The 19,363-nt window shown below is 39.1% G+C and overlaps 1 protein-coding gene across 1 annotated transcript in view; it reads left to right on the plus strand.

Annotated features, from left to right (window-relative positions):
- The window catches only part of POU6F2 (POU class 6 homeobox 2), a 331,945-nt gene that overhangs the window by 225,994 nt on the left and 86,588 nt on the right, over nt 1-19,363 (plus strand). Inside the window, exon 6 of the mRNA XM_017734610.1 lies at nt 2-243. Within this exon, the coding sequence (XP_017590099.1) occupies nt 2-243 (242 nt within the window). The remainder of the gene's footprint in view (nt 1; nt 244-19,363) is intronic.

Below are 19,363 nucleotides of genomic sequence, written 5' to 3' on the forward strand. Positions count from 1 at the left end.
CAGCAGCAGCAGCAGCAAAGCCAGCAGCAGCAGCAAGCTCAGCAGGCACAGACTCCACAGCCAGCACAGCAGACCCAGCAATCACAGCCACAGCCATCAGCACCACCACAGCAGAGCCAAACACAGTCCCAGAGCCAGAGCCAACCACCTCCAGCCCCACAGTCCTCCAGCTCCCCTCAGAAACCCAGCCAGTCACCAGGGCATGGCCTTCCATCTCCTCTTACTTCGCCAAATCCATTGCAGGTAGGATGCTACATACAAATCTCTAATGGTCTAAAAACAGCAAGTGTATTCTCTCTCACTGCAAGGATGCCACGGTTAATGCCATTCATAGATGCTCCCTCCAATGACATGGCTATTTTTAGTGGACCAACAGCTACCACATCCATACTGATGCTCAGCTCTTGCCCATCTTAGAAGTCCTGGGCAGAAACAGGAGAGCCCTGATCCAGTGGTCCTATGTTCTTAGAATTGGGTGTTCTTGCACTATATGTGTCTTGCTACATTCACATTGTGCAAGAACAGGTTTGACTGTACCCATAAGTAGTGTGTTTCTGAACACTGGGGTAGTTTGTGAAGTGAGTGGAGTCTCATTCACTAGGCAGTGAAACTGCATTTAGAAACCAGAAAAGTCTCTATCAACTTTATTCTCTAAATTTTGAGACACCACTTAAAATGTTTTATCCACACTGATGGATTTGGATCCATTTCCTGAAGAAATAAAACTGCATTAGCTTAATAATTAAACAATCCTTTTTTAGACAATTAAGGGAATTGGTTTACTAGAAGCTTTTCATGCATGTGGCCAGTTAAACCTGCATTAATCTGAGCTTCAATTAAATTGCATCAAATCTGATTTTTTTTAATGGTTTAGATAATAGACTTAAAAGTCTGCAAGAGATGTGTCCTTGCTTGCTGAACTTTTTCTTAGAGTAGAGAATAATGTTTCTAAAGCTTCTTCTTGTGTTGTCTTAAGGACTACTTATGCATCACTTATTGCCCAATCTATCATATTAGCGAGTGCTTTGGGGCTCTTTTGTATGCAGATTATTGACATAGAGAGACACAAATATTTTCAGGGGACCTTCTGTTATATTTTATTGTCTTGGTACAGCTGTAATGTATGCACACTAACTGTATACACTATATTTTGCTAAAACTGCCTGCTAAATATTGTGTTTCAAAAATCATTAAGTTCTACAAACAAAGCAAATGCACACATGAATTAGAGTTGGGGTAGGGAGAAAGTCAGATTATCTTAGACAGCATACCTCAAGAGGGTTTTACTAACACTGAATCTGAGGTCTTTACTCTCGTATAGCGTTTGGTCCCAATGTAAATCTCAGCTGAATCTGAGTATTTCCAGTCTCATCTGTGATCTATGGGCACTTTCAACTGTTAGCTTCCCCAGGTCACCTCTCATTGCAGAAGCACAATAAAAGTAAGTAAAACCTTTCCTGGTAGATGCCAATGACAATGCTTCTACATAGATACCTTGGCATATCTCTCTCTTTAGCATCCCTATGCTCACAAATACCCATCTGAAGGCAGGCTGGATGTGGCAGACTCAACAGAAGTGAAAGAAGGGAACCAAGTACACTGAGGTGTTTTTAGTTCAAACGCTATCCCTTAAACATTTTAGGAATTGGGATTACAGTTAATGAAAGACAGCAGTGTGAGAGGTCTGGCATTTCCCCTGGGCTGAGCTGAGCCAGTGCTGCCAAGACAGTTGTGTGACTGGGACGCTTTCAGAATAGTAGTGAAGGAATTAGAAGTCATTAGGTGTTAGTTCTGGCTCAGCATTAAAAACTTGCTGATAAATTGTGGGATAAGTAGTTTTAATGGTCTTTCCTCTCCTGTTGTCACCATTGAAATAGGCATGAAATCCCAAAGTTTGTTCACAGACACAAATACGCTGCATACTGACAATCAGAAGAGAAGCCAGAATTGAGCACACTACTTCAGCCCTCACCTTAAGTGATGTGTGTAGGGTCATTACTTTGGCCTTCTAGCCATCTCTACAGCATTTCTACAGCAAGTGTAATACTGCTAAAGCTTCCCTAGAATAATTAAAACTTGAAGCATGCTCTGTCTTATTGTCAAGAATCATGAGACACTTCTATATGCAAACCAGTGACACTCAGAAATATTTCCAGAGGAACTGATGTTGTACTTTGTATATGGTTGTTTGGGTACTTTTCTAAATCAGAGCAGTGGTAAGATCTTCTCCATGAAATTTTTCTTTCCATTCTAAATCCTGCAGAGAAAGGCTGCTTTACCCTTGTGCATCCATCTTGATGACTGGATGTGAAATTGTTTTCTTTCACACAGGCAGTTTAAAAAAAAAAAAAAAAAGGTGGGAGCACAGGTTTGGCAGTAGTTCTTCATAATAGCTGCTTAGAATGTGGATTTTTTTAATGTTCAGTGCTCCACTTTAAAATCAACCTAAACCAAAATTCAGAGGTATTATGTCCTCTAGGGTAATGTTCTTTATGAACCAGAGTGAAATGGATTTTGTTTGAAGAATATTAAGGGAATAAAGAACAACTAAGTTAAAGTTTGACAGCTAAAATTTCATTTCTGAATTCTTGACTTTTTTCATGTGGGCTTTATCCTCTTACATTATTCAGAATCTGTCTGAAAGATATTAGTTTAAAAAAATGCAACCTCAAAAAATTGTCGTGGAAAGTCAGTAATTCAGGAGGATGATTGTGTTTGTTTCAAAAAACTGAAGGATAACAGCAATTACATCTCAAAATGTACAGATGCTGTCATGTCCTTCAGAAGGCAAATTAAATGAAAGTGACTTGCTTAGGTATACCTGGGTGAGGTACTTTGCTAGCTGATCAGAAATTAATAATGCCTGCGCAGTGTACACCAGCTGAAAGTCTCAGAATTATTCTTGTCAGATTATTCTGTAACCCTCAGCTCTGATTTTATCACTATTCTTTACATGATTCAGCAGGCTGGATTGTAGTTACAAAACTACTTTTTATGGGGTCTTTTAATGATTGTGTAGAAAGATGTAAAACATCACTTTAGGTTCCAGGACCTGAATTTTTTGCTAACATTAGTGATGATGCTCCAGATTTACACAGATAAAAGCAAAACACTGCAGAACCAGGGTCATTTGCAATAGACAGCAACCAGAAAAGAATTTTTTAAAGCTGAGCTCTTTCAGGAAGCGGTGGGTCAGGCAGACGACAGAAGACTTTCATCCCTCCCTTCTAAAATGGTGAAATACCTTATAATCATAGTCTGATGTCTATTTTTGTTGTGTCAATTGAGTGAGACAAAGGAATCCAGAAGTGAAAGACAACCCATCTCATGTTGTAAGTTGAGGACTTCAAAACCTTTACTTCTGGGAAAATATACTTCTCCAAATATGCTTATCCTGTGAATGCTTAGTGTTACTACATGCAAAACATATGGGTTCTTGAACAGTCAGCATGTTGCAGCTTCAAAGGATAGTTACCACATCTGACAGAGTTTCCATGCCATTAAAATTTTGGAGTCATAAGAACTGGATTATATGCTGTATAAAATTAGATGAGAGTAGTACTAAGTAGCTAATTATTCTGCTTGACTACCAGAAAAAGGCACTTTCTCCCAGCAAAATATATTTAGCTGGCTCCAAAAAAAAAAAGGTTAGCTTCTGGTGCTGACACTCACTGTATATTTTAGAGATATGGATAACATGAATGTACACATAGCCAGACCTGCAAAGGGAGAGCTACACTGTAGGAATAGAAGAATTCTCAATGATTTCTACTGTTCTGTTTGTGTGTGAATAGGAACAGACAAACAGGAAATCCCCCAGAGATTTTCTTACTGTAAAATTATTCTGACTGTTTTCAGAACTCTTTCCTAAAGAGTCTCTTTTGTCATAGAAGTCTACCTACAGTAACTGCAGCTGATGGAAAATGATGAGTGAGAAAAAAATAACAATAAAAATAGGGAAGAAGGGAAGTGAGGAGATGACAACAGCACAAAAATCTTCCAAGTAATTGCAAACTCTAGGATACCAAAACCAGAACCTCCTTCAGATTAAATTTTCATACTAATCTTAAATAATGTATTTGGAAGCTCAACACTTTTATAACAAAGGAAGAAAGAAAAGCAGAAAGGCTGAAATATTCAGCTGAAAATGAGGGAGAATATGCACACAGATGTCTGAGGCTCTGATAGTCACAAAAATAAACTGTCTCTTCCCTTTCCACCAAGTCTCATTCACTGGTTATCTTCTCATTAAGGAAAAATCAGCTTTGAAGAAATCTCCATGTTTTCTGAGACTTTGACATATTTACATATGTTTAAGATACAGAAGTCACAACCAAGTCTCTGTTAGCTTGATAAAGGCCAATTTTTCAAGGATTATGTTCATGGTCTGTCTTCATGATCATGTTCACATCTAAGACCTGTTGTATTTTTCTCATGCTTTTTGAATCCTGGGATTAAGAAAATTTGATTGAGATTATCACACCAGTAATCCCACTGAGTTTGGTGGGTTGCTTTGTTTTGCTAAAATTATCTAGCCTCTCCTGCATAAGATACTGTGCAATATATGACTGATTGAATCTGTTCCTAAGTTGCTTAGTAATCAATTTGACAAAGAAATATTTTATAAATGGTGAGTAAATGCAGTGCTTTGGATCCATTGGCCAAAATCTTCTAATTTTTGGTATCAATAGGGAGTGAGATAATCCACGTCACAAGGCGACAGGTGATACAGACAAGTACAGAAGACATTTATTCAAGAAGGTTCATGCCCATCGCCTGATGAGAGAGTGAGATGGTCGAAGTGCTGATATTGGGTGGATCTCCAGGAGACACTGGCAAGACCTAGGTCTCAGGTCTAAACTAGTGGCATGGAAAGTCCCCTGCAGTCAGCTAAATTGAGTTAAATTTCGTGATCTGTTGAGAATATTTTGCTTATTTCATCTCCTGTTCATTTCAAACAGAAATATTTGAACACCTTGTTCTACTAACAGTTTTTGATTTCTATGAATTCCTATAGTACTGTAAAGATTTTTGTGGGTTGATACATGTGATTTCATGGGCAGAACAAGCAAGTACTTAGGTAAAAATTTCCTCTAGCTAGGAAACCATGGTACTCATGTACCACACACACACACACACAGTTATTACCCACTGCAAATGCTGTTGTGATCCAGGCACTCTGGTTTTGGTTTTGTGCTCTTCTTTTTGCCACTGTAGTAGTTCTGTGAACCACACAGACATTACTGTTCACAAACTTGAACTTTGCTTGAGAAAAGCAACCCGATCTCCTTTTATGACCAAGTGACCCACTTGGTGGATGCAGGAAAGGCTGTGGATGTTGTCTATTTGGACTTCAGCAAGGCCTTTGATACTGTCTCCCACAGCATAATCCTGGAAAAGCTGGCAGCCCATGGCTTAGACAGGTACACTCTTTGCTTGGTTAAGAACTGGCTGGATGGCCGGGCCCAGAGAGTGGTGGTGAATGGTGCTGCCTCCAGTTGGTGGCCAGTCACTAGTGGTGTCCCTCAGGCATCTGTGTTGGGTGCAGTTCTGTTCAATATTTTTATTGACGACATGGATGAGGGTATTTAGTCTACTGTTAGTAAATTTGCGGACGACACTAAACTGGGAGTGTGTGTCAATCTGTTGGAAGGTAGGAGAGCTCTGCAGAGAGACCTGGAACAGTTCAATAGGATGAAGTTAAATAAGTCCAAGTGCCGAGTCCTGCATTTTGGCCACAATAACCCCCTGCAATGTTATAGGCTGGGGGTGGTGTGGCTGGACAGTGGCCAGGCAGAAAGGGACCTGGGGATACTGGTCGACAGCCAACTGAACATGAGCCAGCAGTGTGCCCACGTGTCCAAGAAGGCCAATGGCATCCTGGCCTGGATCAGGAATAGTGTGGCCAGCAGGACCAGGGAAGTGATTCTTCCCCTGTACTCAGCACTGGTGAGGCCGCACCTTGAGTACGGTGTCCAGTTCTGGGCCTCTCAATTTAGGAAGGATGTTGAGATGCTTGAACGTGTCCAAAGGAGAGCAACAAGGCTGGTGAGGGGCTTGGAACACAAGCCCTATGAGGAACAACTGAGGGAGCTGGGGTTGTTTAGCCTGGAGAAAAGAAGACTCAGAAATGACCTTATCACTCTCTACAATTTCCTGAAGGGTGGTTATAGTCAGGTGGGGGTTGGTCTCTTCCTCCAGGCAGCGACTGACAGAATGAGAGGATGCAGTCTTAAGCTGTGCCAAGGGAAATTTAGGTTGGATGTTAGGAAAAATTTTTTTACTGAAAGAGTGATAAAGTTCTGGAATCGTTTGCCTGGGGAGGTGGTGGAGTCACCATCGCTGGATGTGTTTAAAAAAAGATTGGATGTGGCACTCAGTGCCATGGTTTAGTTGAGGTGTTAGGGCATGGGTTGGACTCAGTGGTCTTGAAGGTCTCTTCCAACCTGGTGATTTTGTGATTCTGTGAAATTGTTGGGTTTGAGTTTCAGTGCCTCCAGGGCCTCCTTTCTTCTTTTCCTCTTACCTCTTCTGGCACTTCTATGGTCATACTCATCCTTTCTGGGTCTTCCACCAGCTGGGCTGCTCTGACATGGTAACATGACAGTTTGTACTGGCTGGACACTCAGGAGCCTCTGAACTGTGCTGTACCCTGGCCCTGGTGCACAGTGCAGAGACATGCCAGCTGATTTCCTGCTATGGCTAGCTTGTTTGAGGGCTGCTAGTATTCATGCCTCCCTGGAGATTCATGGGTGTCATTTCCACAGAAAAGCTAGTTTCAGTTGTGTGTAAGACTTGCATCCAACCACACAGTGATCAGAATTCCAGATCTTCTTCTCAGCAGTCTTCCTTCTCCCAGTAGTTCACTGCTTTTTGGGGTCTTTAAGGCATTGGGATTTCCCCCTGTAAAGCTGTTTAATACTGCATTTAAATAGAGCAGAGATGTTTAAATATTCTCAAACAGACTTTATAAGCAAGTCTTCTCATTTCCTGAGGAAACCGTCTCTCAAGTGGAGCACTGGCTGTCTGGTCCATCCAAATATATTCTGCAGCTGTTGCTATTTTCAGAAGCACAGGGAGGACTGGTGTCTGACTCAACATTTAAAGCAAAGGAAATTAATCTTTGAGCAAAACAACTGGCATTATTAGCACCCAAGGGGCAGATGCTGAGGCTAATAATGGAAACCATTTGCTAGAGAATTCTCTGAAGGAGAGGAAAGTGGAGCTGTTTGCCCAGCAAACAGCTTGCTCTAGCTTATGAAATGGGAGCATTTAATAAACTCCCTAAAGCAACTGAAGTATTTAATAAATGGGAAAATAAATAAATAACATCCTCCAAGGTCAAATTTGGGAAAGGATACATATCCCATAAGGTCTTCTATTTCCAAAGCCTCTCTAGGCAGAGAGTAGGATCCTTGGGGATCTTAAGGACAGAAAAAGTTGACACAGCCCCTCAGATACTCTTCTAAATCAAGTGGATCTGTTCTGTTAGCCTTCATTTCTCTTAATTTATTTTTTCACTCATGTTTCCAAAAATTTTTAAGGAAAGTAGAGAATATTCTAAAGCATTGCTTTATTTTCCCCTATTTTTCATATCCCACATCTGTGCATTTTAGAAAAAAAAATGCAAATCTTCGAAGGTTTCTAGTTCTGCAGGAAAATAATTTTTCTACTTGGAAGCAAGTAGACTGAGTGAACATTGAGAACCTGGTGGGCTTGGGTCTTATTGAATCTGAGGAGCAGTATTTTGTAAGTGGTATAGCCTTGATGTTATATCATTAAGGCTCATTGTGCGAAAAAGCACCTAAAAGAGGTTGCTCAGCTCCTAGATACTGCTAGGGGGAAAAAAAAAAAAAGCCACTCTAGACTGTGTTTTAAATTTTAAAATTAAGCTTTTTTTGGCAGTATTGCTGAGATCTATCAGAGTGTCCACTTGTGGATTCTGTTGGTGGCTTTAGCAGATGCAGGTGTTTAAAAAAAGTAATACTTTCTCCTTCTTACTTGTAGCCAGAATGTTTTGAGAGAGTAACTAAGCAGAGGCCTGGAGATTACGAAATTTGCTTAAGTGTTAATGGGTTGATTGCTGAGTTACAGTCTGCCGTCTTTACTGGAAATTGATTGACTAGTGCTGCAGGTCTTCACACTTGATGCTCGGATTTGACTCGAAAATTCTGCCAAGTCTTTTACTCTGAAATTTATCTTAATTAGATCTGAAAGACCTGCCACAGCAGAATAGTCACACCGATTAAAATGAAAAACAGGAGAAATTACTGATCAAATTAATCATAATGTCGGGTTACAGCTGTAGGTCTGATGTAATTTGCCACTCCAGTGAGTTACATCGGCCCAGGCAGAGGAAAGAGAGCTGGTTTTACGCTGATCCGTAACACCAGGCAGCTTCAGGCAGCCCATCAGGATGCTTGTTCCATTCATTCTCTTGGCTTATTCTGACCTTAGAGATGCAACTAGAAACAATTTAGGCTAAAGAAAAAATATCCTTTTATTGAAGGGGTTACACTGGAAACATGAGCTTTCTAAATCCTTCTTGTTTCATTTTTTGCCTTTCTCCACCAACCATCTACTTTTGTTTGAAGTAATTAACAATTAATTATGTGGAAACTGGAAAATTAATAAGTCAGAGGTTACCACCTCAGACACAGTAAGAAAATGTGTCTTTCTAAGAACTCCTTGTGGGTTAGGATATGAGGAAATTAGGATCATTTACACAAATGGGCATTTAGCAGTACATGTCCTTCTGCCATGGTTTGACACTGGCCAAACGCCAGGCAACCACAGAAGCTTCTCACTCACCATCCCCAACCACATCTGGACAGAGGAGAGAAAAAAATTCAACAAAGGCTTAATGAGTTGAGATAAGGACCAGGAGAAAACACTCCAAGGGCAAAACAGGCTCAACTGAGAAGTACAAAGTGAATTTATTACTGACAGAGGAGGATAATGAGAAGTAAAATAAGCCCATAAAACACCTTTTTCCCCCAACTTCTCCCTCCCTCCCACCGACAGCACAGGAAGACAGGGGTGTGGGGTATTGGTCAGTTTGTCACCTGAGATCTTCTTCTACTACTCAGGGAGAGAAGTCCTTCCTCTGTCACGCCGTGGAGTCCCTTCCCATGGGAGACAGTTCTCCATGAACTTCTCCAATGTGGTTCCAATCTCACAAACAGCAGTCCCCCCAAAACTGCTGTGGTGTGGGTCAGTCTTCCACGGGGTGCAGTCCTCCAAGGAGAGGCTGCTCCAGCCTGGAAGCAAGGGCCCCCTCTCTCCACTGGGTCTTCCACTGGATCACAGCCTCCTTCAGGCATCCACCCACTCTGGCGTGAGCACCTCCCTCATGGGCTGTGGGTGAATCTCTGCATCTCCCATGGACCTCCATGGGCTGCAGGGGGACAGCTGCTTCACCATGGTCATCACCACAGCCTGCAGAGGAATCTCAGCTCCAGCGCCTGGAGCTCCTCCTGCCCCTCCTTCTCCACTGACCTTGGTGTCTCCATGTTGTTTCCCTTACATGTTCTCACCTCTTCTCTGGCTAGAAAAATCTGTGCTCCACTTTGTTTTGATTTTTTTCTTAAATATGTTATCACAGAGGCGTTACCATCATCTCTAATTGGCCCAGCCTTGCCCAGCAGCATGTCCATCCAGAGCCATCAGAGACTGGCTTTGCCAGGCATGATGGAAGCTTCCAGCAGCTTCTCACAGAAGCCACCTCTGTGGCCCCCTGTTACCAAAAACCAGGCCATGCAAAACCAACAGATCCTCCTAGCAAGTAGGAAATCAACCGTGAGACTTGATAATTTGCAGATAGGATGATCCTGAAAGTTATTTTGAAATTTTGTACTCATCATATATTCTACTATGTATTATAACCTTTTTGTTTGTAATATACAAATCACCAAGTGAATCCATGTTAATGGGTGATGGGTTGTGGGTCTTAAGGGGCCCCAGCATATCACTTTCATCTGGAAAAGAAGCCTTCTACAATTCTTCTAGTATTTGTTCCACCATCAAGGTTTGAAAGGTTTTTAGGACAAGTTGTCTTGTAGCACCACTGTAATTTTTGCTGCTGATCCAGGACAAAGACAAGAAATAAAGAAGTTTGCCACTGGCTGAGAAAGGAAATGAAGTAAAGAGAGCAAGAAAGGATAGATGGCCACTATGAGTCTCAGAAAAAAAGAAAGTCTTACCTCTGAAATGCACACAATTTTTATTTTGATACTGTAATACCTTAGGCTACTCATGAATTTTCTAAGTGGTTTTTCTTTTCCAACAAAGATGTAATTCTATGAAGTTGGTTTCTCCCCTGCCCAAAATTTCATTTTAATTTTCTATTTCAGGCCTGGTAAATTGAAATAACTAAGGCTTTAAATTTAATGCCTTTTGTTTAAAATCAGCTTAATATATATATAAAAAATTATTATACTGAATTGCCTAAAAATATTGGCTAAGCAAAAGAAATTGAAAATATTTTAATTCATGGTGATGACTTGAAATCTGCTAGAATACTTAATCATTTTCAAATGTTTTTTGCTGAGACATTTCAATATTCCATCTTTCATCTTCATTTGCATCAGAAATTGTATGGTAAATTGCGATAATTTCAGCTAATTTCCCACAGGAGAGGAACTTGACTTATTTTGGATAGCTTAGACATGACCTAATATCCTGTGAGGATTCCAGTTGGCGAACCAAGTTAGGTTATGTTTGTGAAAGAGACTGGAAGGCAAAGCTGACTTTCCAGAAGACAAACACTGACATATGGAAGAGCATTTCATATATTGCTAGGATTATCCTTTTACTAAAGGAATCATGACGGTGCATTTTGGTTTTTAAAGGAGATGAGATTTTTTAAAGCAGCAATCACATCTGCAATGTCTTTGTATAAGTATTAAGAAATACTTACATGCTTGTAAAAAGCATTGGGGAAGCACTCAGATTTGGGAGGATCCTAGTGTTTTAGCAAAAATACTGATGCTGTAAAGAAAACTCTAAAATATAGGCCCAGTCACATTACAGAAGGGTGCTCTTTGCTAGACATGGCCAGTAATTTGGTATCAAAAGATGATTCTGAATGAATGTGATAATAAGTGGTATAAAAATTGTTAGTTGCTAATGCACTCATGATTTTCATCACAGTAACCCTGTAACTCTGTTTTCAACCTTCTAGAGAGCCAAATCCAGGTGGAGTGCTGTCTTTGTCTCTTACTGCTCTTGTCCCAGTTTGGGTATCCTTGTGGACTGGTGGCTCCAGCTGGAACAGGACAGAAAATTGTAGAGGGCTGATCTCCTCTTGGCGTTTTCCCGGGAACCTGGGAACACCTCACAGAGTGACAAGTAGAGCTGCCAATGAGGGTGCTCCATGCGCTATGAGGCAGGTGGGGCAGATGATGAGGACTAGGGCTGTACTGGGATCAAGATCCAGGAAGGGTCAAGTAAGGAGAAGTCAGTCTCATTCCCAGGATTCATCTGAGGGTGCAGTTTCCATCAGTGTAGAATTCCTCAAGGATAGGGCCTGATCTTAGGGAAGAAAAGGAAAATGTTGGGAGGAGGAGAAGGGAAAAAAAATGTCTTTGTTACTCACAGTGCCTTTATTCCTACTGGCATATTCTACTGGGAAAGAGAGGAAAAAAAAACCAAAACAGTATTGGCATTGTAAGAGACTGAAATTTTATCACTGATCACCATTCTGGAATAAGATGCTGTGTGCATTTCCATCCTACCTTTGTGTCTGCAACTTTTTGCTTTATAACAAGACCTAACTCCACTACGAGGGAAGTAGGCAGAAGCTTTCTCACAGCACTCAAATGAGACAGGAGCAAGCTCAACATGCTATTATGAAGGTTTCCTGCTCTCTGCCTCCCCAACTTTATGGAATTGCAGCTGCCTTGTTTGGGTTTTTTAGCTGTTTTCTGACTCTGAAACATGTTCTCCATGCAATCAAAATGTGTCTGACAGAATTTTCAGTTCATGTAAAACAAATACAAAAATAAACAGATCTTGAGAAAACCAAGCCATTCTAAAAATCCTTGATGTTTTCCCCATAGACATTCAAAGAGTATGTCTAGGGGGAAATCACTGGTACTTCAAATGTAAAAGCAGGTATAGAGATAACATATGTCAATCCTGTAGACCCAAGCTTGGCAGTCCATGCTCTCATGAGCGAAAACTGCAGGAAAAGAAGGGGAGGGAATTCTTTTACTGCCATATAAAATCTGCATATTTATCTCTAATCTCATTATCAAATTATGTCTTTGCTTACTGAATTCACTTTTGACAAATAATTTGTATCAGGAAGCAAAGTGCTCTAGTAAATATGTTGTTGGAGTCAGGAGCATGAGACTGCAGTCCCAGGTCTGTCACTGTCTGGGATATCACTTCACCTTTGTGTTCCTTTCCTGATCCTCCCACCACTGTTTGATCACTTTATACTAAAAACCTTAACAGTTTTTGGTATAATGCAATGAGGCTTTGATCTTGCATTGGGCTTCTGGGTACTGCTGCAACATTAATACTACAAAAGCAAGGAATATTCAAAGGAGGAATTGCATAGCCCCCATCACTCTCTTGCTTAGAGTAGTGAATTCAGAGTAGTGTTGCTGTTGACTTCAGAGGACATAGAATTGGAATCCATTTTGTTTTCGAGTATATTGAATATTTTGAAGTTTCTGTCAGCTGCTCAGTGTGCTGTCAAATGCACTAATGAAAGGTTTTCCTAAAGTTAATTTTCCTACTCGTAATACAATACCCAAATTTGCTTTAACACTTGAAAAAATCCATCCATACTAAAGAGAATCAGTTGCTTAATCCTAAAATTAAAGGTTATTGCATGCAAGAGAAAATAATTACATGCTCAAAGTATGGAAAAAAGAAAACTTTTTTAATATGTAGGTATTTGTATAATTAAAGACTAATCAAGCATGAAGGCTGCTGACTAAACCAGAAAATGAGATTGTTGGCAAGCAATATTGTAATGTAAATGCCATTTTTGTTTAAGTACTAAGGAGCTGGAGGAATGATATCCTGAACAGATTAAAAGCAAACAGCATTGATAATAAATATTTATCAGATTTTATCAGAAATGAAACACACAGAGATTTTTATATTTTACATGCAAAATATATTAGCATTGAAGTATTCAGTCACTTTTCAAAGGTTTGTTCACATCTTCACTTTAAAATGTTGAGAACAAGCACTCAGTAGTGATAGAAACAGCTTTAAAACTCAGTCTTAATCTGTAGCAACATCAGTAATGTGTAGGCAATGGAAAAAGCTGAGAGGTGCTAACACAGTTAACTACAGATGTATAAGAACAACTCCTGGGGCTGAATAGTCATAATTTGAGTAGTCTGTATGTGTTCTACTTTCTTTCTCTTTTTTCCAAAATGTGTACATTAATTTTTCAAAAACAGAGAGAAGCTTCTGAAGCTTAAATCCATGCCATGAAACAAATATTTAGTCAAGTATTTATGGAAGGCTTATGTATATACAGAAATTAATCCAACATAACCACCACTTTGGTGTAGAGAACTGATTTAATTAAAGGTCTGTATCATCTTGGTGCAGTGTTTTAAGTTTGTAGTAAACTACTGCACTGGTTAAGCATGCTCATCATACACCTTTGAGTTATTGTAGCCTTAATCTTGTTTAGAAGTGGATATAAAGATATTTGGCTACATCAAGGGTTCAGAAGAATAAGGAAATGCTAGAACACTGAATGTGTTCCTATTCCAATTAATTTTCTTTTCATTACACTGTTCCCAAAGTTGGCACTACTCATCATGCTGAGGTCCAACAGAAACCATCTCTTAATCAAATCTGATCATGCAACAATTTAAGCTAATTTAAAACATCCTTTGAAATCTGTGAAAAGAGGCCTAAAACCAGTGGTTATGATAGTGATCCAGTTAATACCTTTGCCTTAGTACATGCGCTGTGGGCCGTTGCATCCTTTGTGTTGATGTGTACCTCCTGTTGTTTCCTCACGCATTTACTTTTTGGAATAATCTTCATTTCACTTGATTATGACTGAGACATACAATAGTATGTCACTGACAGAGTTATTGAGGGAAAGTGACAAAAGGGATTTTTGAATGTAAGGCTGCCTACAACATTATCTAATTTTTCCTATCCTAGTGTAATTATATTCTATTTGCCTTTGGACTAAAGAAGTGTAGACAAGTTAAAATTAAATAATACCGTGAAAAAGTCTAATGCTAGTCTCTTGAATAAGCATTGATCTAATTTTCAGAAGGGCTGAGTCACTACCATTGATATGAACTGTAGAAATTATTATTTAGCCTTCAAAGGAATAAAGATACAGATTTCAACCTCTGCATTTCTTAGAAAAGCCTTCCTTGTGTCTATAGGTTTTATCACAGGAAACTGACAATTTTCAAATGCCAAAATTCAGACTAAGGTCAGCCCAAGCCATCCTGGTTCATGCCATCCTGTGTCATACCTGAGTTACTGATCTCTTAAATGTATTACTTCATAGGTGGGTATATTAATATATCAGCATTAAGGAATTTTATAATAAGGACTTTGTAAGTCCTTTAAGCAATTCGTATTTACATTAGTTTAATGACACTGAGGATTATGTTGGTAAAAACACAGGAAAATAGTAGGAAAACCACAAAATTTTGTGTGTAGACAGTCTACAGTGGTCCAACAAGAGGAAAGTAGAAGAGGAAGTAAAGCACATTTAGATCAAAGCTATGCAACTGATGATCTCTGAGCCAGATCTGACATGTAGGAAGTTTCTATCAAGACACCAGGTGAGCAACTAAAAGAAAAATAAAAAGCTTTGAAGGCAACTGCACATTTGCTTTGCCCTGGGGTGTGTAATTGCTTGTGGGTCATGAGAGCAGCCCAAATACCTAAGAGAGGTGGGGAGATGAAAAATCTGCCTTTTGATATTTGTTTGCTTGTTTGTTTGCTTGTTTGTTTTTCATACATAGCTGGCTGAACCATAGTAATAAGTTTTAGCTTGCCTGTTAGCAAAAGAGCCTGATTCTTTTCTACTACAGAGATAACTGTGTCTCCCAAAGATTAGTGATCCTATCAAGCAGGTATTGCTTTTTTGTTTGTTTATTTTCAAATGTAGTGTTGTATAAAGTGTAAGCTACAAGAACAGTTTATCTGTTATTTCTAGAAGGGACATTTACCACCGTTTTCTGATGAAAACACAAAATGGTGTAAATTATTTAAAGGCTGAAACAGATGCTTTCACAAATCATTAAACTACCTTGTGTCTTGGAACACGGCGAGGATATCCCTGGGATATTTATCTGAGGGGTCTGCGGGTTGAAAGGGGAATGGAGTCAGCAGAAAAAGAAGCAGTCCATACAGAAAGAGCAATTATTCACAGAATAAAAATGAGGATAATGGTTAGAAATGTCAGCATATATATCTGAAATGTCTTTGGTGTGGCTATTACTTACGAAAAAGTCATTACTGCCATTTTGCACGAAGTACCATGCACTTATTTCATTGTAACCATGACTTGTATAGCATTCATATATATGGAAAACTTACAGAGAAACCTCAAACCACCTAGTGAAATGTAGCATGTCTCCCAGCTCTGTGGCTTTATATTCCTTGACAACCATCAGCCTAAGCAGGGTTTAAAAATGCTCAGCACTAGTGTACATCATCTCCATTTACCTTCATGAATCAGTAAGGACACGCAAGCCTCGTCTTCAGTGTGTGGTTTTGAAAGTCTTAATGTGATTCTGTAGACTAACAATATCCTTTACTCCAAACAATAAAATGTAAGATCAGAGTCCAGGTTATAGCCTCACTTGGAAGTTTGAAGGTCAACCAGATGCTGCTCTTCTTGCCAGGACTGTCCAAAAAAGTTGCCTTCTTTTCAGAGAGAATCTCAGCAACAGATATTGAAATCTGTGGATGTTTTTCTGGACATGCTCAATTTGATTTTGCAATTTCTTCGCAGGAGAAAGTCTTATTGCAAGGATTAGGCAAAAATCAGACCCAGGGATATTCCATCATCTCCACAAATACTTCAAACCAGAAAAGGAAAACAATAAAAGCCGGGCAACTGAGAATTTGCATGGATAAAATAAAACTGTTAAATCTGCTTTCCTTCATTTTGGTTTTTCATATGCACATGAACCCCATGCCATTTGAGAAATTTGATTCAAAACAAAGAACTTAAAACAAGGAAATTTCAATACCAAAACACTTTCTTTGGGAAGTTATGGAAGGAGACATTTACTAAATGCAATCAAAATGCCCACCACTTTTAAAAAAGTTTCAATTCCAATGGAAAGAATAATAGTGTAATAAATTTTTCCACCACATATTTTAAAGCCTGTTTGAAAAACCAATTGTAACAAAATATTGTAAATTAATCCAAGTATAAAATATAGGCTTCACATTAGGGTGCTGTTTTAAAATTTCCATGGGGTGCTTCAGCACTTCAAGAAACAGCATAATGACCTGAGGAGGAGAAAGAAAAGATCAGTACACCTCCCACTTCTGACAGATATGGGTTTTCCCTATGAAATAAGGTCAGTCATGCCAGTAAGATGGTCCTGCACTGAGCAAATGAGATTTACCTAAAGAGATGAGGTTTATAATCATCCGGGAAATAACCACTCTCATTTTTCTATAACTTGTTCCTTTGCAAAGTTTCCAGAATTCTTTTAACAGCTGGACAACTCAATACCTCTTTTTCATTATTTTTTGTTGAGAACTGTAGATCCACTGAAAAGCAAATCTTTCCATGGCATCTAGTTAAATCATCTCATAAAATAGTATCTTAGCCTCAGGTTCAAGCTTTTCACTGCACCTGATTCAGACATGAGGCTTCAACTAGGGTCTCCACATGCTTGTGAATGCCCTGATTTGGCAGAATAATACATGCTTGAGGGCTTTTACTTTTCCATCTTGAAATATAAATAGTTCTCTGTTCATCAGGCCAGAAAGAGAACTTATCCTCCTATTTGTCCCGGTGTGCGTGGTAACTTTACTAAGGAAACAATTTAAACAGTGGCAGAGAAGTGTTACAAGACTGTAACTTACTATGTATAACATCTTTTCTGTTTGAGAATTGTCTGCTGCAAATTTTAATGAAAAATGTCTATCAGTGCTAGGCAAGCCCACAAGGAGCTGGGTAAATACTCCAGATATAAACTAGGACTGGTTTGTCTTTATTCTCTCTTGGGAGAAGAGGAGCTGATTGTATAGGTTACACAATATTCTATCCATTGCTTGGATGGGAGAGTTGCCACTTTAGCATAACGTGAGCACTATTTTTCCTGTGATGACTACCTGGTGTTTGGACTTCATCTGGCTGATTTTCATTTTATAATCATGAAAACTGAAAAGATATTTCCTAAGCTACTTGAAGGGGGTAAGATGTTTGATTCAGAAAGATAAGATACAAAGGGAGCATATATATGATTCAGATTGACTGGAATTTTTAAAAAATAATTGGTATCTTCCAAGCAAAAGGAATAATCTTCAATGTAGGTAATAAGTGACTTTCTATCACTCAACATTAATTGTAATACAAGGAAATATTGAATTTCTTCCAGAAAGTACAGATAAAATAAATCCCTAAATATCAAAATGTTAGCTCCAATAGGATTGAAACTTTATGAGCAAAATTTGACTTCTAATGATATTAGGCCAATACAGACTTTAAAATAAGAGGAATTACAGGTTCTGAAAATAAAGTATTAGCCTTATTGTTTTGATAAAGGTCCATGACCCCTGGCCCTTTAAAAATTGAATTTAGGCTGTAAAAATATCACTTCTTATTGATCACATGGTTATTAAAGTCATTCAAATGCTCAATTTATATGTCAACCACTTGTAATATTTCCTGTAAATATTAGAACAAAAGAAGAACGTGATAATATTTTGTTCAGTTGCATTAGATTTATTCAGCTTTTCATCACTAAGAAATAATAAAAGCGGCACTAAATAATGCATTAAATATGCCAAGCATTTATGAAAGCTAAATAAATTTACAGCTGCATCATGTATGTGGTGTTTGCACACAGTAGTTCATGTATATGAAGGCTGGAACATACCCATCCATGTAACTGAGTGTGACAGTATAAATAGACCATGGGTTCTCATTCTCTCAGTACACCTTCCTACTCCCTGCCACATACTTGCAACCTTTAGAAGGTGTGGCTTATTTGTTGAACCTCAAGGAGAATGAAGAAACATGGTAAGTCAACAGACATTAATTAAATGTTAAAGGCAGGTTTTAAAGTACCTTCAGTATATGTGGCTTCTAATGACGTTCAAGTGCACTTACAAGGGAGGTCAGGGGGAAGATCTTTAGATCCCCCAGGCTCCCCCAGCCTTTCCATAACCAAATGCTTTCATATGAGTAATCGAAAGAAACCTTTAGTCAACCACTGGGGAGTCTTTACAGCCTGGCTTCGATTGGAGTCTGAGTGTGACTGTGAGCAGGACGTGTTTGTAAGCATTTCTAATGGCATTTTGATGTACATGTACAAAATTGATGTCGGAAGGATCATTGTAAACTCCCAAACAGTGGAATATTGAGGACATTTTCAGGTAGCAGTCAGATTCTGGCTGGGTGAGCCCAGTATATTTTCTCATGTCACAGCTGATTAGGTTCACAGGGAAGTGGAAAGAGTAAAAAATTCTCTTATTACTGCAGCAATGCCATATCAGCCTCTTTTCCCTTTGAATGCAACATTAGTTTTTGTCCAGAACTCTAACTACTTTCTACAGTTTGGGGAATTGTAAAGCAGAAACAGTTTTCCCAGCTAGGCTGACCTTCACAGTAATGAGAAATTACTGGAATTTCTCTCTATTTCTCTAACATTTGGTGAGGGGGAATAGGAGGTATGTGTTTGTTTTACCTGATATTATGTTGTGGGCATCTATTTGGCACTTTGAGCCTAATTTTTTTCCATTCAGGAGATTACATGGACTGCTGCACCATCTGACCCAGTAGCCAGCCCTTAAGTGTATAGAGAAGTGACAGTAATGCTCTTTAAAACCTTCTTTAAAACAGCAGTGATGGCATTTTGTTTCAGCCATTAAATGATTTCATTTTTCAATGGATGGCTATTTTCATTTATTCTTCAGTACCTGTTCAGGTGATGAGCAATGATCTTGAGAAAATTTAAGATTCATTACCGGCCAGGTAGATAGGGAATTCTCAAAGTGAACATACATCTGCACACTGCTTTCCTTGTGAGTTTGGTGCTATAGAACTACAATGCTGATCATCTCTTGCGGATGGGATAAGAAAATTCTGCAATTATGTGCAAAGCAACACATCTGTCAAGAAACAGGAGTTTCTTCCTTCTTTCCAGATGCTTCAGAAAAAACCTCT

This window comes from Corvus brachyrhynchos, unplaced genomic scaffold (assembly GCF_000691975.1).
Source record: "Corvus brachyrhynchos isolate BGI_N302 unplaced genomic scaffold, ASM69197v1 scaffold94, whole genome shotgun sequence".
NCBI lineage: Eukaryota > Metazoa > Chordata > Aves > Passeriformes > Corvidae > Corvus > Corvus brachyrhynchos.